The sequence below is a fragment of the Lacerta agilis genome, chromosome 2, assembly GCF_009819535.1.
Source record: "Lacerta agilis isolate rLacAgi1 chromosome 2, rLacAgi1.pri, whole genome shotgun sequence".
NCBI lineage: Eukaryota > Metazoa > Chordata > Lepidosauria > Squamata > Lacertidae > Lacerta > Lacerta agilis.
The window spans coordinates 27,084,442-27,108,290 of NC_046313.1; the positions used below are offsets into that span (position 1 = coordinate 27,084,442).

General features: G+C 46.2%; 1 protein-coding gene across 5 annotated transcripts in view; it reads left to right on the forward strand.

Moving 5' to 3' along the window:
• Positions 1–23,586, forward strand: part of TBC1D16 (TBC1 domain family member 16) — a 56,411-nt gene extending 32,825 nt beyond the window's left edge. For 3 of the 5 annotated variants that reach the window (XM_033139013.1, XM_033139012.1, XM_033139015.1), the window contains 9 exons: positions 7,541–7,738; positions 13,550–13,697; positions 16,067–16,234; positions 16,890–17,038; positions 17,663–17,797; positions 18,891–19,077; positions 20,121–20,300; positions 22,075–22,221; positions 22,501–23,586. In XM_033139013.1, coding sequence (XP_032994904.1) covers positions 7,541–7,738; positions 13,550–13,697; positions 16,067–16,234; positions 16,890–17,038; positions 17,663–17,797; positions 18,891–19,077; positions 20,121–20,300; positions 22,075–22,221; positions 22,501–22,746 — 1,558 coding nt within the window. In that variant the 3' untranslated portion in view covers positions 22,747–23,586. The remainder of the gene's footprint in view (positions 1–7,540; positions 7,739–13,549; positions 13,698–16,066; positions 16,235–16,889; positions 17,039–17,662; positions 17,798–18,890; positions 19,078–20,120; positions 20,301–22,074; positions 22,222–22,500) is intronic. The other 2 variants (XR_004425905.1, XM_033139014.1) reach the window with 2 other exon arrangements.
• Positions 23,587–23,849: the final 263 nt, after the last annotated feature.

A 23,849-nucleotide genomic window follows, 5' to 3' on the forward strand; every position in this document is an offset into this window, starting at 1 on the left:
TAATATACAGTAAAAAGACTTAACGTATTCCATGCTGCATTAACGTCTTCCATGCTGTGCACCATAGTTGAACACTGGCCAGACAGATAATGATTCAGAGGAGTATCTAACCTTCACTTCAGGCACAGCCCGCCCTGTGAAATTGCCCTGAAAATTGTCTCTTTTCTCTCTTCCCTTCCTCTCCCTTTTAATATGTTGGAAATGAAATGGGGTTCTACAAAGGATCTCTCACTCACACACACACCTGTGTCCTTGTGTTGAGCCAGACCAGTAAGGGAGCTCCCCTTCAATGCAATGAGCGGGTTTCTAGAACGAGCTATAATCCTGACCTTTTCTGTTGTTGTTGTTGTTGTTGTTGTTGTTGTTGTTAACTTAACTGTGGGTTAAACCACAGAGCCTAGGGCTTGCTGATCAGAAGGTCAGCGGTTCGAATCCCTGTGATGGTGTGAGCTCCCGTTGCTCGGTCCCTGCTCCTGCCAACCTAGCAGTTCGAAAGCATGTCAAAGTGCAAGTAGATAAATAGGAACCACTCCAGCGGGAAGGTAAACGGCGTTTCTGTGCGCTGCTGTGGCTCACGAGAAGCGGCCACATGACCTGAAGCTGTACGCTGGCTCCCTCGGCCAGTAAAGCGAGATGGGTGCCGCAACCCCAGAGTCGTCCGCGACTGGACCTAATGGTCAGGGATCCCTTTACCTTTAAAGTAGTATGCTGTACTATACATGGGTCTGCTACACAACTGAGTATTTTCATCCTGAAATGCTTCATCTTGGATCAAAATGCCAAACAAAATAACTTGGGTCTGCTACACAAAAACTGAATCCTGTTTTGTGTGTTGCATGCTCACATGTGCACACATGCACAATTTTGGATTCTCGGAGAGAAGAGTAAAGGTCTGGTGCGAAAGTTTCCCCATATAGCATTAGCATGGATAGTGAAAATGACTGACATTGCTGCAAGCATCACTCAAAGGGCTTTTGTTTTCTATTTCCCCACTATTTGATGAGGAGCAGATGCCAGCACAGACAAAATATAAACAGTCTGGGCTCTGAATATCTCCGTAATCCATTTTTAAGAGAGAAATATCTGTTAACCGATAAACTCAGAAGAATTATTAGCTTATATATATATATATATGTATATTGTTGAATCTGTTACCTAACGTCGCATGGAAATTTCATGTAAGCATTCTCCCCCCCCCCCCCGGCCTTCCATCTTTTCCATTGTGCGTAGCTAGGCAAATTTGTCCGTAGCAGGAATGTTCCTAATGCAGTCCCTGGTGACCTTTGTGGCTGTGATTGGCAGGCTGCTGTCAAGGTAGAACTTTTGCCTCCGTGGTGGGAAGGAGCAGAACAAATGCCAGAGGACAGCTCCAGCTCCCTTGGGGAAGTGGGCTAAAAAGGTGAAAGAATCGCAATTACAGGAGGTTTTCTAGCACAGAAAGTTAATTAGCTACTTAAATAGCATTTAGTGGCACTTGCTAGGGGGAAATGGACACATAACAAAGGTCTGTGTGCATGTGCGTGTGAGAGAGAAGGAGGGAGGGAGGGAGGAACCCGTGCTAACATCCTAGCATTGGGGGCTACAACGTTTCCAGAAGTCAGTCTTTCTCGAGAATAATGGGACGTACTTGGTTAGTGAAAGGAAAGAGAATTTAGACTTTGCTACAATCCTGGGCAAACAAAAATTGAAGATGCAATCGCATTCATTTTTATGTAAATAATATTGCACTTAATGTAAAACAAGGGATGTGCACAGTTTCTCCTCAATCCCTACTCACCACCTAGATTTTATATTAGAAGTTCTTTGAAGCAGGATCCTGTATTTTTGCTTAATGTGGAAAGTGGTGTATGCATGCTGATGGTACTTTAGACATAAGTCCAATCTTTGAATTTGAAGTTCTCTCGCAGAGCTGTTGTCCCATTGCTGAATCTAGAGGGGATTTGCTGTTGTAGAAATATCTAATCCCCTTTCAAAACAAAAATAAAACTGCAAAATGGTGCAGAATGTAAATTGTGGTTGTTGTTCGGTTTTTTTTAAGGTTTTCTTAAATTTTCACTTCAATAAATTTAAATTTAAATTGTTGATCAGGAAGAGAAATCTAGGCCTGCATTTGGAGGTGGAGCTCTTAATATCATGGCTTGTTGCCTCATACGGCTGGTCAGCAGATCAGCATAGACAAAGAAGGAAGCAAAGATGTGTAGATGCTTTGATGAGCTTATTATTTGGTGTGACTGCTAACAGAAAGGCCCGCAAGGCAAGGAGGCACAGAAGGAGCCCCTTGGAATTGGCTTAGTGTTTCAAAGCGGGCATGATACACTACCACACGCAATTACCCCGACTCCAATGGAAGATTTGCCACTGGCTTCATTTCAAGCTTCACTAGATACTAGATTATGATTTTTAATTGCTCTGTTTAGACCCTGAGACTGAAAGTGAATCCTTTCATTCAGCTTTTGCTCTAGAATCAGGGGTGGCCAACTCCCAAGAGACTGCGGTCTACTCACAGAATTAAAAACTGACAGTGATCTACCCCTTTTTAAAGAAAGGAAAGCCCCGTTTTTGGGGGGTCAGGGCAAGGTTGTTGAACTTTTTTTAGGGAGGAAGAAACCCACGATTATTGAGAATTCAAGCCTAAGCTCAAGGGAGAAAGGGGAACGGCCACTCAACAGATCGCTGCGGAAACCTCACGAAGTTAACTCCGTCTTCCATTCTGCAGATCATGCAACAATGAGGGCCAGGGTGAGGGGGCGGGGCCAGAATCTGTTTTACCAACGCTAAGGAAAGGGACCCAGCAATCAACCATGATCTACCAAAACCTCACGGGGATCTACCAGTAGATTGCGATCGACCTGTTGGACATCCCTGATTGCTAAACTCCATGGTTTCCCCTTATGCACATAACGGGAAAATCAGCAATGGCACATCTTTATCCATGGGTCTCTGTGTTAGGCGCAGTACCACATAAACACAAAAATCTAGCTTGCAATGCCTGTTCTCATTGTACCCGGCCAGATACCTGTGGGAAACCCATAAGCAGGACCCAAGGACAAGAGCACTCTCCACTCCTGTGGCTTCCAGCTACTGGTATTTGTTCTAGCAGAACAAACAGGCATTATATATGAGTTATGTACACTTCTTTTAATGAGTTACCAACTACAGGAGCATCATGACCTGCTTAAAACCTAGATTGCGTTTGCTAAATTACGCAACTCATTTTCATTGCCAATGTGGGAGTTGAATGCCCGATACGAAATCTGGTTTTAGATGTAAATATAGCTCCCTGTGGTCAGTCCTCAATCTAATTGGATATACTTGCAATTATGTCCTGCATCTTATTTTCTAAGTGGGTGTTGTCAAATTAGTAGGTTAATTATCATGTGATGATATAAGCACTATGGTATAAGGATTGCCTAAACTAAAATGAAACTGTATTCACACCATCCTTTGAAGGAAATCCTGAGAGTCAACAGATACTTCCAAAGGGTCCTTGGCCAGCAGAAAGTGTAGCAGCACAGACTAGTTGGGGGTGAATGAATTGCCCCTATCCTTCACAGCTTCCATGGTCACGTTTTAATTTTTAAATTTTTAATAATGTTCTTTGTTTTGGAAGGTAGTTGGACCCTAGCCTTGAAATACTTTTGGGGGAAATTCAGTACCTATCCCTCACCCCACTGCCCCCACTCCTTCTCACTCATGGTGCAAAAAGTGTTATAAATTTTGACTTCCCAACACCTTCCTTTGAACTCTTCTCTTGGGCTCCCCAAGGAAGTAAGTTCTTCTCTTACCCTCACCTGTCTTCTTCAGTCTTTCTGACAAAAGGCAGATCACCAGTTCTTCCATGGTTACCTAACAAAACAGTATTCTGGGCCTATTTTTTGCTTGTTTGGACCAAGTTAACTGCTCTTTCCAGTATGTGATCTGCTTCCGTCTCGCAGCTGCTTTGGGAGTCAGGATGGTGGTTTTCCCAGGGTATTCAGAATGAAATAAGATTTGAGTTTTAAGTTTCCATAAATCTTGAGGACTTGTGGGTAGTGGATTTTAAAAAGATGGACCTGTGGAGGAACAGCTGTTATGCTATTTCCCCTCCCCACCTAGCTAGTTCTATGCCAGAATGTTCAACAGATGTGTTGATTTCGCCTCTGTCTGTTGCATAATTTTGATAATAGGTGCAGTTTCTGTGAGACGAAAGTCATTTTGGAATAAGGAAAACCTCTTTTTTATGGGGCAGAAATAGTGGAGCTGAGGTGGGGGGTAGCGGGGTGAGAGAGCTTGGGAGGCAGGAGACCCAAGAAACAGAGAGCCCAAACAGCTGTGAATTACTTATCTATGTGCAAACAAAAGAACTTAAAAGCAAATTCGGAGATGATTAGAATATTTCTGTTTAAAGAACTAGCATGTATTTAAATTTGAGATGTGTTTGGTAGTAGGTCATTGGGCCCTACTGTGTGTGTGTGTGTGTGTGTGAGAGAGAGAGAGAGAGAGAGAGAGAGAGAGTACACAGGCAGAGAGACTGACTTCAAGCTGTATTGCTGAACTTGGTCTCTCCTGCACATCAAGGGAGGGGGCTCTGTTAACAATGGAGCCCTCAGCTTGGCTGTCTAGGTAATATGTATTGGAATGCAATGACCCAAACCACTGGTGAATGCTAAAAGTAAGGCTCTTCCAGTGGTCTAGTTCAGTTTGTGGCCCTGGTTTTTCTGGGGGGTGGGCACTGTTGTCAAGATAGGAAAGCATACTGGTGGGGATGTTCTGCACAGGCATGCTGAGTGTGTGATTTCTTCAGCGTTCAGTGCCTACATTGTTCAATAAGCGGATTAGAAAACACTGCATAAAGTGGCTTTTCAGGGGGCTGCTTTTATACCTGCTCCTTGCCTTGTTTTGCAAACCATGATTTCACAGTAGAGCCCATTCAGGCTGTTCAAATGGATTGGCCTTTTCAAGATCTCAGAGGTCACAGTTTCAGATTCACTTATTTCCCAGAGCACTGCTGTTTTTCTTGGGGCAGGAGGGAGGATGATTTCATAGGGGAGGGAAGGGGTTACTTTCTGAAATCTGAACTCTGGACCCTATTTGGGGGGCCAATATATCTCCTGAGTTCAGTTGCTTAACATGCCAAAAAGCTTTGTCTGGCTTGTTGTCCCCAGTATTTTGTGGTTAACAGCTGTGCGGCCACTTTGTCTAAAAATGTGGTGTGTGGTGCTGCCAGCAGAGACCTTCTATGTGGTATCGTATTTTACATTCCTAGAGTAAGGTTGCTGAAATCCTGTTCCTTGACTATTCGTTTGAGGGAAATATGCCACGATAAACAGGGAGTTATTCTTACATTTAAAAATGGTTCAAGGGGTTAGTGTGTCTTCAGATTTGCATATATTTCAATTTGAGATGTGATGGGAAGTAGGTAGTTTTTGTCTGCAGAATGTATACATGCAAACTATGGAATTTCATTCTTATTATTTCTGGAGAAATGTCACTACCAATGTCACTACCAAACATTTCTCTGTGATTAAAGAACCTAAAGCCCTTTCCCTTCCAAGGTTCTTTTTCTACCACAGAACAGCCAGTAGAATCATAGAATTCTACGGAGTTGGAAGGGACCCTGAGTATCATCTAGTCCAACCCTCTTCAGTGCAGGAATATGCAGCTGTCCCATATGGGGATCAAACCTGTAACCTTGACATTATCAGCACCATGCTCTAACCAACTGAGCTATCCATACTACTGTTTGTATGCTAGCCATTTGAGGTATATTTGTAGAAATAGAAGAGGCCTGATTGGGAAGAGATTTTAGAGCAATGGTCGCCAACCTCTTTGGGTCTGGGAGGCACTTCTGGAATTTGAGAAGGTGCCGGGGGGGCAGCAGTCATAAATTGCTACTGCCAAAGGTGTGGCTTAGCACTAAAATGCTGCTGACTGCAAAACAGCAGAAAAAGAAAAGAGATGGGAACATAATATGTTTCAAATATGGGGGGAAATCTGTTCAGGTGTTGATTTTGTTTTGTTTTTGGTTAACGAAAAATGTTTGGAAAACTCTCTTCTTTTTCTGGACACAGTTAAGTCTTGGTTGTTATGTTCACTGTGGCTGGTTTGCTGCTGTAGAATAGAGCTGGAAAATAAAAAAAAAGATAACTGAATGCAGAAGTAATTTTGAATTACTACAGTCAGTCATACATGCACAGACACACACACACACACACACACACACACACACACACCATTCTTAATTCTGGCAAGTGTTTTTTTTAAACTATCTTTAGGGAATGGAAAAGAATAGAATACAAATACTAGGAAAATACATGAAAAATGCATAATATGAGCTTGAGTAGTAGTTGAACAATACTGGCTCATACTAGTATGATGTTTAAGGCTGACTATCATCTGCAAGCTTCTCAAAATTAGGGCTGTATGAGGAGGGAACAATGATTATGCTTCTGCCTTTTCACTGTGCTGACACACCCCAAACAACTTTGGAACGATCTGTGCTGTGGACCAGGCAGAGGTAAAGGTGATGATAACAGTGATGCCTTTGAAATGGGTCCCCCCCCCAACCCCAGAACAATAAAATTGGAACAATCAGGAAAAAGGTGGTGATAATAATGACAATGACAACAAAATGTTTTGGGTAACCTCTGCGTAAGACTTTAAGGTTCCATTGATAGGGTGAATATTGCAGTACTGAGCTAAATAGACCAGTGGCCTGGTTCTGCATAAGGCAGCTTGCTACATTCACATGTTCATGCTGACACTGATGTAGAAAGTGCTTAACAATCTTTTTCTTTGCCCTGCAAGAGAGGCTGCCACATCTGTTTTACAAACTGGAAGCTGTAGCCGAGAGAAGGTCAATCCCCGGGCACCCAGTGAGTCTGGCAGGAATGCAACTCAGAGTCAAGTGGTTTCCCCAAGTCCTTTCACAGCACAGGAGCCACAAGCCTTTTGGCTGCTTCCACTTTGGCCAGAATGCTTGCAACATTGCTTGTTTCTCTCCTTTTTTAAAATATTGTCCTCTCAGCATTATTGCACTTTGAGGAAGCCTACCTGCTCTGCTCACCAGCCCTATCTGGGAATTAAGCACAGACATTGGTTTGAAGTGGGTGTTGGCCAACCACTGTTGCCTGTTGAGATTTCATAAACCTGCAGAAGTGAGAACGAGACATTAGGGTCACTGGCTTGGAAAAACAGACACACAAATTTGGACTTTTCTGTATATGTCACTTTGCAACTTGGGGAACGCTGTGCCTTCTGATTAAGTGAAACTTAATGAAAAGAGTTGGGGTTTTTATTTTATACTTCCAGCTTTCTTTTTCTTTTGCTCAGAGCAATTTATTCTTGCAGCAATGGATAAAGGTTAGACTGAGTTGATGGCTTTGCCCAACACCACAGAGTGAGCTTCATAGCCAAGTGGGATTGAGTCTGTTTCCCACATCAAAATCAAGCCCTCCAGCTCCTATACCGCACTGGCTATTGCAGTTAGTAATTTTCAGGTAATTTTTCCTGCCTTCTTCCTTCCTTCCTCTTTTGGTGCCACTCTCTCATATTGGTGTAGCGAACCGTGCGAAAGCCACATGACTCGCTCAGCCAGCTCCAACTCAAGCCTTGATCCCAACTCCCAGTTCCAGGAGAATAATGTTCAAGTACAGACCTCCCGGTGGGATGAGCAGCAGAAAGTGTTTGCCTTGGAACAGATCTGTGGTGTCTTCAGAGTCGACCTGGGACAGATGCGGTCTCTTCGCCTGTTTTTCAGGTAGGATAATTCCTTTGGAGATGGTCTGACATTCCTTCCCTTGCCCTGTTACCTAGGAGAGTGATACGGCAGCAGGACCAGGGCGAATTTCCATCTTTCATTGTTCTCTGAGTGGAAGCCCACCTAGGAAGTTCTAATGGTATCAGGTGTTTTTTGTGAATGGTGGAGTGCTCCTCTGCGTCTGTCTTTCAAACAACAGGTTACCTGTACATCCTCTATGCATTCTGAATCAGTGATCCAAGACTTACTTCTCTATTTCTTCCCACTCCCACCACCTTTTTTGTGAGGGGATTTTACTGGGCTGGCAAAAATATATAATGTGGTGATTTAGTAGTAGGCCAGATTCTATATATCCATACAAGCGGCTCTTCTTACCCAGCTTGGAATCCATAACTTGCATAAAACTTGGCTTCCTGAGGCTGAGGCTACACATTACCTCAGCAAACATGGGTGTCTGCCAAGGTAATATGTAATTCTAGCCTGGGAATTTGCTTCTGTTCCAATTTTTTCCCTCCACCTCCACAGTGGTACCTCGGTTTAAGAACAGCCCTGTTTACGAATTATTTGGTTTACGAACCCCGCAAAGCTGGAAGTAGTGTCCCAGTTTGCGAACTTTACCTCAGTCTAAGAACGGAAGCTGAACGATGGAAGGGCACCGGCGGAGGGAGGCCTCATTAGGGAAAGCGTGCCTCGGTTTAAGAACGGTTTCGGTTTAAGAGCGGAGTTCAGGAACAGATTAAGTTCGTAAACCGAGGTACCACTGTACCATGGTTTCAAAGAAAAGGTTTAAAATGTGAGGCAGTGAAGGTATTATGAAACTGTTGCCATGTACCATTCTCTTGTGACACAAACTGCCTGAACCAGCACAGTCTTTCAGGCTGGCTGAAGGTTGCACACCACTCTTTCTCTTCATGCTCAGGTAGCTGTGGAGCCCAGGGAGAACATAGCTGCTAGGGAAGATGCCTGAGCTTATGAAAACCTACCTTTTCCATCCTGATCTGTTCAGACTCCCCAGGCTACCTAAGAGAGCCTGAAACGTTTTGGAGCATGAACCCAGAAGGAAACTCCTTTTGTTAATGGGTTAGCTGCAGTTTCTTAAACCCCAAGGCAAAACGCATTGAGTAACTTGAGGAAATAATTGTTTTACACTGAAAGGAGGAAAGTAGCCTTAGTCAGTGTTTGAAACTCCCATTGTTCTAGGCACATTTTGTGACAGGGAATTTCATTAGCGCAAGCTGTTTCTGAGCTCTGAGCGCAGTACTGTGCCCAAGATTTCAGATGAAAACTGCCGAGTGGAAGAAAAGGAGGACCCTTTTCTGCCTCCCCACTTCCAGCTACTCTCTGAAGACTGGAGAAGAGACCCTCTTAAGAATATTAGGGGGGTGGGCAGGGCAAGGACTAGACCAGCCATGGCCAAACAGCCCTCCAGCTGTTTTGGGACTGCAACTCCCATCATCCCTAGTTAACAGGACCAGTGGTCAGGGATGATGGGAATTGTAGTCCCAAAACAGCTGGAGGGCCAAGTTTGGACATGCCTGGACTAGACCGGGAGAAAAATGAACATAATGTTTTAGCTGCAGTTCAATCATTTTCAGCTTTGCATTCTGGTTATAAAAAAGCACGCCTAGACATTCCGTTGTTGCGCCCATAATTAGGATTAAGGTGTGCCATTTAGCTCCTAGCTTTCATATCTCAGTTTCTAACATTGGCCTTAGCATAGGAAATGAATGAAAGGTGAAAACAAACACACACAAAAGAGGAAACTGCCTTACACCTAATCAGTTCATTGGCTCACCCCACTTAATGTTGTCTGCGTTGATTTGAATTAATCCTCCAGGGTTTCGGGGATTCTTTCCCAGACATAGGTGGATACGCCAGGGGTCGAACCTGAGACCTTTTTTATGCAAATCACACGCTCTACCTCTGGACCTTTAATTGGTATAGTATATAGTATAGGTGAAAATTGACACTGGATTATGGGACATAAATATGGATAGGCACCTACTTTATACACCAGTTGGAAATCTTGGAACTTGCTCCGTTTATGGCATCTGTTCACAATGGTGAAATGTACGTCCATACAGTCCTGTTCATTCAATGTAAATTATTCGTGAAAAAGAGCTTCCTTCCCAATGGCAAAGAGCAGTGTGATGGAGCCTGGCCTTCAAGCCCTTGCCTAAGCCTCTGCATGCCTTTTTACAGCATATTTGTTCATAGCGCTTCAGCAACCAAGGCCTCTGGAAGTAACTCAAACCATTTCCCATAGCGTTTTGAACCCACTTACAGAATCCCGCTGAAAATATATTTAAAGTTTAAAATGTGTGGTTTTGCACCAAATCATTGCAGTAAGGTGTTTATGACATTGGCACCCCAGATGAGCGGTATGTATGGGATTATCCCATTTTCTCCTCACAGATAAGTGTGTAAGGTAGCATTAAAGGTAAAGGTACCCCTGACCGTTAGGTCCAGTCGTGGACAACTCTGAGGTTGCGGCGATCATCTCGCTTTACTAGCCGTGGGAGGCGGCGTTTGTCCTCAGACAGCTTCCAGGTCATGTGGCCAGCATGACTAAGCCGCTTTTGGAGAACCAGAGCAGCGCACGGAAACGCCCTTTACCTTCCCACCGGAGCAGTACCTGTTTATCTACTTGCACTGTGTGCTTTCAAACTGCTAGGTGGGCAGGAGCTGGGACCGAGCAACGGGAGCTCACCACGTCACAGGGATTCAAACCACCGACCTTCTGATCGGCAAGCCCTGGGCTCAGTGGTTTAGACCACAGCGCCACCCGCGTCCCTAAGGTAGCATTAGATAGTGACTAAACCAAGCTCACTCAGAGACCTCGTGGGCATGTTTACACTAAGCCAAACCATGTGTCCCACTGTTTTGAGGCACTCCCTTGGCCTTACACCAGGCGTAGGGAACCTGTGGCCCTCCAGATATTGTTGGACTCACAACTCCCCACCCCCACCCCCCGCCGCCCCAGCCAGCATGGCACAAGGTTGGGGCAATGAGAATGTCAGTCGAACAACATCTGGACAGCCACAGGTTCCTCACTCCTGCTTACATCATGTTTTTTATATTCTGTAGCTCACTCACTAAATTACCTCTTTACACATCCTCTTTGGTTCTGATTTTTAGGGCCTGTAACTGTTGAGAGCATAAGTTTTTCTAGGGTCTTTGCTGTGTAAACAGGAAGTATGCACTTCTTCTGTTCCATAAAATTCAGCTCCTTTTCAGGCTACCAAGTGGGATGGGGGTGGGGAACAAGAGGAAGTCTCTTCATTTAGAACAGGGAGAGCTGAAGGGCTATGGCTAATTATCCTATTAATCACAGGTAAATTAACAGGATTTGCATATAATTTTCATAAACACGACAGCTGTTACACTTACACAGCATTTATTTATTTATATAAGTTTTTCTTTTTTTAAAAAAAAAAAACCCTCCCTTTGTAGCGGGTACACATCATTCCAAGGGAGATTTTCAACAAATGTGTCACAATTTAACAATGAAACCCCCAATAACAATGCAACATACAGTCAGATACACTATGAGGGTTATTTTTCTGCTGTTGCTGCCCACAAATACACAGTGGAAATAAAGAAAAAAAATTGTCCAGTAGCCCCTTAGAGAACAACTAAGTTTGTTCTGGGTATAAGCTTTCATGTGCATGCACACTTCTTCAGTATATTTTATTTATTTATTTCGACTGCATCAGACCAACACGGCTGCCTACCTGAATCCACAAATACACAGATAGCTAAATACAGTGGTACCTTGGTTCTCGAACTTAATCTGTTCTGGGAGTCCGTTCGACTCCTGAAACCGTTCGAAAACCAAGGTGCGGCTTCTGATTGGCTGCAGGAGCTTCTTGCACTCAAGCGGAAGCCACATCTGATGTTCGGCTTCCGAAAAACATTCGCAAACCGGAACACTTACTTCCGGGTTTGCGGCATTCGGGAGCCGATTTTGTTCTACAACTAAGCCGTTCAAGAACCAAGGTACCACTGGATCTGAAATGGGTATTTATTTATGAAACAATTTTGACATGAAACAATGAAAGGTTGGAAGCCCTTGACAAGCTAGCTTTGTTTGTTTCCTCCATTTCAGTCCTTGAGCTGCCCCTGTTATTTAGCTCCTGTTTTTCTTTTTACAGTTCCAAGTGGTGTGTTAATAACAATGAGGACTAGAAACATGGAGTTACAAAGGAAAGCTGGGGTTCTTGGTTGTGGGGGAGGGTTATATTATTTATTATAACTCATTCGGTGTTTTATGTACAGGTGAAACTTGAAAAATTAGAATATCCTGGAAAAGTCCATTTATGTAAGCGATTGTTTTCATTAGCTACTGGAGTTTAATATATGAGATAGACTCATGACATGCAAAGCGAGATATGTCAAGCCTTTATTTGTTATAATTGTGATGATTATGGCATACAGCTGATGAAAACCCCAAAGTTGAAATGGTTAATTTGGGGTTCTCATCAGCTGTACTCCATAATCATCACAATTATAACAAATAAAGGCTTGACATATCTCGCTTCGCATGTCCTGAGTCTATCTCATATATTGATTTCACCTTTTAAGTTGAATTGCTGAAAGTAATAAACCTTTCCACAATATTCTAATTTTTCGAGTTTCACCTGTATGTGTGAGAAAGACAGAGAGAAAGAGGGCTTTGTGCCTGTCTGGTGAGTGTGAGTTGTTTATGTGGGGAATGTGTGAGTGTGTGGTCTGCATGTGCAGGGTATTTTTGTGTGTATGTATATACATTGGCCATACCCACTGGTGGCATGTGGTTCTCGGAGGGGTGGCTGAACATCCCTTGGGCTGAAAAATTTTAGCCACTGCTGATTAACGCCATGAGACCTGGAGTTCATTTGAGAAGCAAACTGGTCTTGGCAGCCGGCTCCTTTGCCCAGGCCCTTAGGATCTACTGGGTGTAGGGGGAGCACTGTTCCACCTGATACTCCTTTTGTTTGTACAGTGCCTAGCATACCAGGACGCTGGTTGATTACCATAAACAACCTGGTAAGTACTGCCAGATGTAAGCAAAAAAACCTTTTTTGGGTACCGAGAAAAGTGCAGTGTGCTCTGATTCTGTGAGACCTCACAAGCGCCAATTGGGCCATGAAAGCTCATAATCAGAGCAGTGTGTGCTCTGCAGGGGGCGAAATGAAAATGAAAAGCAACCTCTACACCCTGGGTGGGGTGGGGTGGGGGGAGAGGGGGGAAGTAAAGTATGTGCTCAGAATATATTATGCAAACTAAGGTCAGACGATTTGCATAATTCATTTTGATTGCAGTTTGGAGTTTTCAGAGAACTTGCCATTTCAGTCCTTGCAGATACATTCTATGGGGAAGGGGGGGGGTGGAAACGAGAGAGAGAGAGAGAGAGAGAGAGAGAGAGAGAGAGAGAGAGAGAGAGAAAGTGCAATAGAGGAGGGAGGAATTGGGGTGCTTGAAGCTTGGGAAGAGACGTAGAAAAAGATGGCTGTCAATGCAAGGTGCAGACTTCTGATTCCTGGAAACTCTCCCTAAATTGGTTTGGTTTTTGAGTCTTAATAAAGCATTTGCTTCAATGAGAGGTGCCTAAACTGCATTAGATTGTGTAGCACAAATCACATATCTTTGGAAGGGTGCTGTAAATATTCTCAGCCCAGCCGTGCAACATGCACACAGGACTCACAAATGATGTTTGCGCTATCTGTATTTGAACAACATCCCACCCCCTAGATGTTCTGACCAGTAAGCTGTGCTCTTCACTACATATTCCCTCTTTTCTTTCCCTGTCCCTCCACCATTTTCCTTCAGTGATGAGGCATGCACCAGTGGGCAGCTGGTTGTTGCTAGCAGGGAAAGTCAGTACAAGATTTTCCACTTTCACCATGGTGGCCTGGATAAACTTTCTGAAGTGTTTCAGCAATGGAAATACTGCACAGAGACCCATCTCAAAGACCAGGTAAGCTGTAAAGTCCAGAGTAGACCTGGGGAGCCTCCTCACACCCTCTCCACCCCTAGTAGAAGTGGTCCGTGGATTTCTAGCTAGGAATGAAGAAATGTGAGCAGCATCTCTTCTTGTTTCTGCCATGTCTGGAAAAATGGTGGCAAGTGCCCTGGTACGCTAGAATAAGGTTACCAGACGTCCCCGTTTCCCGGGGACAGTCCCCGGATTTACAAATCAGTCCCCAAATGAAACCCATTGAAGTTGAAAAGTGTCCCCGGATTCATTGAAAAAAATCTGTTGACCTTAGGCTGGAAGGCTCGGAGGCCAACAGTAGGTAGAGCCAGAGCTAACCTACCAGTCCAGGTTCAAAGCTCTTGTGTTGAGATGCAAAGCCCTGGGCGACCTGGGTCCAGAATACCTTATATCACTCTGGAGGAGGGAGGTTAGTTGTGTCCCTGTGCTACAGAGGCCCAACTGGCTGCATCCAGAAGTGAAGCATTCAGTGTTGCCTGTCTATGCTGTGGATCACTCTTCTAGCAGCAGGCTCAACAGCAGGCAGCCTTCCTGCTTATTTCAGGCATCTCCTGAAGATATTTTTTGTGCTGACAGGCCTATACAGGTTAAAAAAAATAAGAAGATTGAGTGGGTCCGTCATTTTAAAGATTATTTTGTACCGCTTTTACAGGCTTTTGTACGTTGCTGATGTTTTCTGGGAGGGCTGTTTATAAATACTATTATAAGTGAATGAATGAGTAACAGAGCCAACCAATTCTCGTTTTGTCCCCTTAGAGCCAGTGTGGTGTAGTGGTTAAGAGCGGTAGACTCGTAATCTGGGGAACCGGGTTCGCGTCTCCTCTCCTCCACATGCAGCTGCTGCGTGACCTTGGGCTAGTGACACTTCTCTGAAGTCTCTCAGCCCCACTCACCTCACAGAGTGTTTGTTGTGGGGGAGGAAGGGAAAGGAGAATGTTAGCCGCTTTGAGACTCCTTCGGGTAGTGAAAAGCGGGATATCAAATCCAAACTCTTCTTCCTCCTCCCCCTAGACTGGTTGAAAGTAAGAAAGCAAGGCAGGTAAGGGATGGCTGGCTGGCTAATGTTGGTGGGGCTGTGCCCCATTATTGCTGGCAGACCAACCTCTCTGCCTGTCTGGAGAGCTGCCAGGGGTTTGTAGACACTGGTGCTGCACATCCCTTGGTTTGTTCTTTCTCTTGGGGGAGAAGGGGGCCATCCAAAGTATTTGTTTAATCCAATATTGGGAATTAACGAGGAGCAGGCTTACGTAGGTTATGTAAGCTCCTGGCAAGGTGACACTACATTGGGTTAAGAAATTTTAGCCAAACAGGAGTTTCGAATAACGGAGGATTTGCTTTATTGGGCAGAGTGTTTGCCTTTATAAACCTCTTCTGCGGCTAGAAGATTTGGGCCTCGTTTCATTTCCTTTGCTTCTTGTGGCCTGCGGCAGCCTTATGAAATAGGCCAGCTGTTTATATAAATGGCGAAGCCACAGATCTAATTCTCTCAGGGTTCTCTTCTGCGCATTATGTGTCCGGTATGAGCACAGTGTGAGTCCACAGATCGGGTGGAATCTGAACTCCAGTCCGGGATGCAGCAAGTGTCCTGACTTGCCCATCCTGTCTCTGCAATTAGGCTTGTGCTGAGTGTTCAGTCTATGACTTCTAGCCGTCTGTATTCAAATGATGTTTTGACAAGGCCTATTGGCATATCTTGCTTCATTCTGCACAAAGGCCTTGCAAAGGCCGTAATTATATGTTTAAAGATACTAGAGATGCTTGTTAGAAACAGTGATTTCTACATTCCCTTCCTTCTACCCTGCCCCCCTCCCCTCTTCTTCCCCTGCTGCTTTCCCCTCATTATAGTACCATGGGGGCTTCCATCTGTGTTGAGTAACCTTTTGATTTTTAAATTAAATGTCAGCTGCAGTTTTCACCCAGGAATGGCAAGCGTCCTCGGAGAGCCTGGCACAACCGCTGCCTTCTCTCCTTCCTAACAGCAGCCCTTTTGTATGTGGCCAATCAGATGTAATTTATTGCGTGCATTCCTGGGCAGGCTCACGATATTGCTGCAAGCCGTGTTAGCTCTGATCTTGGGCAGGGGAGGGTGGGAAAGGCAGCGAGCCGAACCAAGCAGTGCGTCATGTCGCTCTGATCCTTAATTACTCCCCGTTACGCTTGCTGGCTTGGGCCGGAAGTCTCCCCGAACTTCCAAGGCTTTGCCGCCCTCCCAGGACAGCCTCTCTCCCCCCAGACAAAAATCATCTTCTTTTTCCGCTGCTGGATATAAGATGCCCAAGCCATGGGAATGGGAGGTCAGGCTCCTGCAGCTATTGCTCTAGCCCTCTGTCCTGGTTTTGTCTCCCAATTAGCAGCTCACTGACGTGAAGACCTGCATGCAGTTCTCCATCCGAAGGCCCAAGCTGCCCTCCTCGGAGACCCATCCAGAGGAGAACGCTTACAAGCGTCTGGACGTCTCTGCGTGGCTCCATCATCTAAATGAGGCTGGGCAGGTGGAAGAAGAGTACAAGCTGAGGAAGGTGAGGGAGAAGCCACAGTGGCATGTTTTGCTCTGCTGGTTCCAAGAGGAGAAATGTCTCCCAAGTGGAGCGTGGAGCAGTTGTGCTTATTTGGCCTCCAGGAACCTTTGCACGTCTTCCCAGCCTTTGGCAACTGGGAGGCAGCACCTGACAGCTCCCTGCAGGCTAACTGTAGCATCTCTCTGGATCTCTGGTTTGTTTGCTGCATTGTTTGCCCTGCAGTTTGGGACTTGAAGACCAGTGAGCATTTCTAGGGGTGCTTGCACAGTACGTGAAGGCCTATGAAAGCAATTGAGACTGTCTGGCTTTAAAATAATTAAGGGCTTGGGGGGGGGGGGTGGAGGCTGTATGTGAGGCTGGGTCCAAGTGTGAAGTTTCCAAGATTGGGGATTAAGCAGTGATGTGAGAATGATGTGTTAATTGTGTAGGCTCTCCAGGGGGGTTATTGACATTGAAATGAGTTTGATTTGTGTCTCCCCTGGGAAAAAAGGGGGGAAGACTGCTTTGCCTCTAAACATGTGCAGATTGTGGGGCTCCTGAATCTCAAGGCGTCACTTGTCAGAGGAGGAGAGCAAAGGAGGTCCAGTTTCAGAAACTGTGACATTTTCCTCTGTTGCAACTTCTTTAGCATTTCCCCTCTGCCCTCCCTCCCCAGGCTATTTTCTTTGGTGGGATCGATGTCTCCATCCGTGGTGAGGTCTGGCCTTTCTTGTTGCGCTACTACAGCTATGAATCCACTTCAGAGGAGAGGGAGGCACTCCGAGTTCAGAAGAGAGAGGAATACTTTGAGATCCAGCAGAAAAGGTAATGAGGGGTGAAAGTGGCTTCAACTCCAGACTTTCAAGGTTTACATGTTCTCTCTCTCTCTCTCTCTCTCTCTCTCTCTCTCTCTCTCTCTCTCTCTTCATTACTTTTATAAATGCTGAACTACTTTGTTCTGTAAACCTCAATCCTAAACCCCAGATCTGCTATGTGAAGGGTTAGGATGGAGAGGGTGAGGTTAGGATGGGGAGCACATCACATTTTCCTGCAAGTGTAGGTAAGGACTTCAGTCCTGCTGCCTCTCAGGGGAATGGAGGGGACTTTGAATCCAGCCAGTCCATACCCAGTTTTGCATGTTTGTGCGTGTGTATGTGTGATGCCTCTTTCTCTCCACCCTCCCTGCCCCAGCCATTCTTCTTTTAAATCCTCCCTCCCCTGGCAATTGAAACAATGAAGGGGGAATTAACTATCCCCAGAAAAGGAACCTTCACAATAGGTCCAATGTCACATTTTGGGTGGGACGTATACAGAAGAGAGGCAACTGCTCTGTCCTCCCCAGCTGCCCCAGTTCTCCCTTTATTTTGAGCCTTATCTGAAAGTACTCCCAGGTCCATAGGCAGCAGTGGGTGGTTTGGGAGCGCACTCATGTTGCAATGTGGCGCCTAGGCTCTCCCTGACGCCGGAGGAGCAGAAGGCATTCTGGCGGAATGTGCAGTTCACGGTCGACAAAGATGTGGTGAGGACGGACCGCAGTAACCAGTTTTTCCGAGGAGAGAACAACCCCAACGTGGAAACAATGAGGTGATTATTGTAACCCATTAGTGCCAAAGAATGCACTGAGAACCTTGCACCCACTTGGAAAACCCAGATCCACCTGTGTTTTGGACACCATACCTCATATGCTTCCAGTTAAACGCTTTCAAAGGTGGGCAGGGCAAAGCAGGTGGAGCCTGCAACAATATTGTAGTATGGAGTGCTCCTTTTCATGTTGTCAGCCAGCCATGCCCATTGCCACTCTGCTCCACTCCATTCCATCCCCCCCCACCACCCTAACAGGGTCGGCATTCTGTGCCTACTGAGCATGCTCACAGACCCTCCAAATGTCCCTATTTCCCAGATCTACAGAAGCCATCCCAGTTTCTGATTTGCTCCCAGAATGTCCCGCCTTCCCTTAAAGGTAAAAGTAAAGGGACCCTTGACCATCAGGTCCAGTCGTGTCCGACTCTGGGGTTGCGGCACTCATCTCACTCTATATGCCGAGGGAGCCGGCGTTTGTCCACAGACAGCTTCCGGGTCATGTGGCCAGCATGATAAAGCCTCTTCTGGCGAACCAGAGCAGCGCACGGAAACGCCATTTACCTTCCCACTGGAGCGGTCCCTATTTATCTACTTGCACTTTGATGTGCTTTTGAACTGCTAGGTGGGCAGGAGCTGGGACCGAGCAACGGGAGCTCACCCCGTGGCAGGGATTCGAACCGCCGACCGTCTGATCAGCAAGCCCTAGACTCTGTGGTTTAACCCACAGCGCCTTCCCTTAGGACGTCCCTATTTTCATCTTGGAAATGTTGGAGGGTATGGTAGGATGTCCCTACTTTCATCGGATAAATATTAGAGAGGGTATGGAGTTATCCAGCCCCCAAGCCATCTGAAGGCAGCCGTGTATAGGGATTTTTTAAAAGAACTTTTATCATGTTTTTTATACAAGTTGGAAGCTGCCCAGAGTGGCCAGGGCAACCCAGTCAGATGGGCAGGGTATAAGTAGTAAAATTATTATTATGGAATAGGAGGTCCGTAATTCCATTGGAGAAATGTTGGAGGGTATGTGCTCAGGCCTCTCTGGGTTGCTCCACCATCCCAGCCTCACCTTCTGACCATTTGGCCGTCCTCTTCCTAGGCGGATCTTGCTGAACTATGCAGTTTACAACCCTACCATTGGCTACTCCCAGGGGATGTCTGACCTTGTTGCCCCGCTTCTCGCGGAGGTCCTGGATGAATCGGATACATTCTGGTGCTTTGTGGGTTTGATGCAGAACACGATCTTCATCAGTTCCCCTCGTGATGAGGATATGGAGAAACAACTGGTGAGAATTTGACCTTGGAGCACTCTTCCCCACACACATACACATTATTTATCTCTTTTCTTCCTCCTCCGCACTCCATTTGCCCTTTAAATCCTAAAAGAATCGGAAGTGTGAAATCTGCATCCATGATGGATGAACTTACCTGCAGAAGCTGTAGTAGCTGCAAGGAGGAGGTGCTGTATCCAACATGTAGGATATACTGATGACACATTGCTCCAAGACTCCAAATGGCTGCTCCCTACGGCTTCGTGTAAATGTGAAATGACACTGGGAAGAGGATATTACCCTTCAGAACCCCATAGCACAAGTGGCAGTGGGCTGAGGAACAGTTGCCATGGAGGCCCTTAACTCATGACCTGGCAACCCAAGGCAACCTCAGCATGGATGTTAGTCACCTAAAACCACCGTTCTGGGTTCCTCCAACATCATACCCAAGATAAGCTTGGTCAAGGAGGCTGTTGGGGCACCAGGGTGGGAACTACACCAACAGCATTTGTAAGCTGTCTCCCAACACCAGATGCAACCTTCCAGTCCCACTCGAAGGGATAGCGAGAAGTTAACTCCTTGGGGACTGCAGCAATGCGTCCCTTATCCCCATCCCACCAGTCTGAGCTGATGTCACACTGAGTACTTGGACAGGCAGATCTGAGTCAGATCTAACCATCCCAGCAACCCCCACCCAGGTCAGCCCCACTCATCCACGATCAAATCGTGGACCAACATGTTGTTGTTTTTTACATACAGACCTGTTGGTCAGCAGCAAAACCACCAGACTACTGAGGCCATAAGTAGTGCATCCACTAGCACCAGGGATACAGTGTTCCTAATAGGACTGCTTGCATTAGTGAATGAGTTGGTTTTATTCTGTAAACCGCCCTGAGATCCCCAGGTATAGGGCGGTATATAAATTCAAATAACAATAACCATAATAATAGTAGAGGCGTGTCCGCTCCTGCTGAGAATGCCCAGTGGTCTAGAGGGGGGTAGCGGGGTTTTCTTCCCCTTCTCTGGAGCTGAGCTGAGCGCCCTTTCCTCTTTGCCAGATGTACCTGCGAGAGCTGCTGCGGCTGATGCATGTGCGCTTCTACCACCACCTGGTGTCCCTTGGGGAGGATGGCCTTCAGATGCTCTTCTGCCACCGCTGGATCCTCCTCTGCTTTAAGCGTGAGTTTCCCGATGCTGAGGCTCTGCGTATATGGGAAGCCTGCTGGGCTCACTACCAGGTAAGGTTTAAAAAGGGGCTGGAGGAGCGGGGCAGTTCGAAGGGTCCTTTTTGTCGGGGGCTCCTGCACTGCTCCTTGGAGGATGCTGAATGGGGGGGGGGTGTTGCCGGTTGCAGCTGCTGTCCTTCCAGGCCTCTCCCCTCCCCCCAGCCATGACTGTGACGAGCTGTGTCTGTGTGTGTGTGTGTGTGTTCGTTCCTCCCCCTCCGCGCTGCTTGCCTTGTCTCCCACTGTTTGCCTCTGACATTACACAAATCGATGCAAATTTCACCCTGACGGTTCATTACTGAGCTCCTGGGCTGTTCTTGCTGCTGTCGCAACCCATCAGCCAAAGCGGCCCTCAGCCTGCCTTGTGCGGTGGGGTTGCTGCAACCCTGGCTTTCTCTCCAAGCTGCAGATGTTGCTGTGTGAAGGGCAGGCACACGTGCACACACACACACACGCACGCAAGCTAATTTTCAACTTCCTTGTGAGGTTAGCCCCAGGACTGAGCAGCAGGGGAAGCAGCGTATGGTTTCTGTCTGACCTGGTCTTGTCTGCAGGAGAGGAGGCTGCCACCAAACTGTGTTCACCGTATGCTGCTTGCTCACATTACTCTCTGCCAAATAGTTGCTCTCTGGTGGTGGTCTGGGAAGGGGGAGGGGAGCTCGCTTTGAATCCTCGTGGCAGCGATTTCGCCGCCCTTTGCCAGGTGGTCTAAACTCACTGTGTTAAGCAAGTAGAACAGGGGCAGCCAACGTGGTGCCCTCCAGAAGTTGCTGGACTCCCAGCCCTCATAATCTCTAGCCAGCATATGGCCAGAAGTCACGTATTATGGTAATGCAAGTCCAGCAAGATCTGGAGAGCACAACGTTGCCTATCCCTGCAGCAGATCTTAATTCTGTGTGCAGAATTATTCAGAATGGAGCGTTTTGTGAATTAAGTGTTAACACAGCGTATCCAGTACCTAATTTGTTGGTTGCTCACTTGAAAACATTTTACTAGAAATAATATTCGCTCTCCTGCCTTTACTTCTTCAAAGTGAAAACAGATAAAGCTGGGTCAAAAAAACTTACAGACTTGCTAGATTTCATATACTTCAACACTGTAGTCTTTTGTCTTGTAAGCATATGCCAGTTCTCTCAGAATGCATCCAGATTTTGTGCATGTAACTGGGCACCAGGATTTGCAGTCTGCCTTACTAGTTTTGACTTCCTCTTTCTCTGTTGCCCTGATTCAAGAGATTTCTGCATTGCTTTTGAAAGTGTATAGCTCTCTAGATTTATTTTAATGCACTGCCATCCTGTGCTTCTTTTAATAAGATTAGGGTGGCATTCATGATTTCTCCACCTCCTACTTTATCCTCACAACAGCCCTATAAGGTAGAGCATGTGACTGACTGCCCCAAGGCCACCTAGTGGGGATTTCAACTTGGCGCTCTTCAACCACACTACAAAGCTCTAACCTATATACAACAGTACCATTGCATTGTGCGAAGTACAGTACTGCCTTTGTCTTTAAACTGCTGCCTAACAGTGGTTGGGAGAGAGTGAATAACTTTTCCTTCCCACCTCGCCACATCATTTATAATTCCCATTACCTCTCTCATGTTCCCACATTGAAGGGGTTGGACTAGATCCCTCGGGATCTCTTCCATTTCTACAATTCTATGATTCTCCCATTCACTGGCTTTTTTTTAAGCCAAAAAAAACTACTAAAAGTGATCTTGTTGCCTCAATCGGTGCATCTTTCTAGCCCTCCGTCCCTTGATCATTTTGTTCTCTTGCTGCTGCAGACAGACTATTTCCACCTCTTCATCTGTGTGGCTATTGTGGTGATCTATGGAGACGATGTCATCGAACAGCAATTGGCCACTGACCAGATGCTTCTGCACTTTGGGAACCTGGCCATGCACATGAATGGGGAGCTCATACTCAGGAAGGTAAATTAAAAATTGCATGTGTTAAACAAACAGACAGACAGACAGACAGACAGACAGACAGACAAAAAACCCTTTGCAATTCTGTCTGCTCCAAAACAGCATATGGAAGGCTGCGCAGTGTTCTCCTTTTGTGAGTGGTGTCAAGTCTCCGTTACGATTTGGGTGGGGTGTGAGATGGGCAATTTAGATGAACTCAGCAGTTTCTCGTATCTGCTATTTGTGCCGTGTGCTGTTTTGTGGGCTTGTGTATTCACATCTAATCTGCCATCCCACTTCCAGGCTAGAAGTTTGCTTTATCAGTTCCGCCTGCTGCCTCGGATCCCTTGCGGTCTGCATGACCTGTGCAAACTCTGCGGGACGGGAATGTGGGACAGTGGCTACATCCCCGCTGTGGAGTGTACGGGGAACCACCCAGACTCGGATAGCTGCCCTTATGGAGGCATGGTGGATGAACCTTCTCCCAAGCCAGGGAATGAAAGCAGGAGAGGACTGAAAACACGGGAGGTCTTTGCTTTCCGGAAATGACAGCTTCCTGGGGCTTGGGTGCCCAAAGACTGGAAGAGAAATGGAAGCGAAACAACTAGGCGCAGTTGAGACGCACTCTCAGCAGACATCAACAGGTTGACAACAGGAGGCGGATGCTTCTCCTCAATGTCCCAGAGGAGATGGATGAGTGGATGGGAGAAGGAAGGAGATGGCACCGAGTGGAAGAGTCTCCCTTATGGTCAAAGCAGGATCTTGATGTGTGTCCTATATACCTGGAAGGGCATTGCTCTGACTGTCCCAACTTTTGTTGTTGTTGTTGTTGCATTACAGTTTGGAACATTTTGAAGGGAGTGCACAAGGCTGAGCCTGGTGAATCAGGAGTTCCAAGGGGCAAAAGGATTCCCCCTCCTAAAACACACACACACACACACACACACACACACACACACACTGCTGCCATAGGGGAATGTAGATGGCTTAAGACAATGAGTCCACAACCAGCAACGCAGTAGATGGAGGGGCAATGCTACTCCGACCCCTCCATCCCAAATTCACCCACGCACCTGTGCACGCCCGTGTTGCTTTAACCAAAACACCATGGCTCTCTGGCTTCTGCATAAAGCCACGATGATCACTTGGAATATAGTCTGCCAAAAACGAAAACAATAAAATTACAAGCTTTTGGGGTTCCCCAGGGAAATAATCACAGTATGTGTGTATGTATCCAAAGCTTGATCACCATATTTTACAAAGCGCTTTATTTTTATTCTTTTCATATATACACGACTTGTTTGCTGTACGTCAAAAATCAAATTTTTGCAGTTGACGGAAGTTGCAATCCTCAAGTTCACTGTGAGTATAATAAATTATGCAAAATCACACACCGTGAAAACTCTTGATTCTTTTTGGCCCGAACGGTCTGATTTGGAGATACAGGTAGAGACCCTGCTGCAGTCTCAAAGCTGAGTCCCCAGGCCCCACTTGCAGAGATGCAGCCTATTCTCTGCACCTCTGTCACCCTCCTGTCTCTCACATCCATGCCCGTCCTGTTTTCCAGCATTCACCGTGGTTGATTTTCCTGGAAAAACTGCCCAAAATCAGTGCTGCAAGAGCCAGGACCACTTGGAACAGTGAGCTGAATG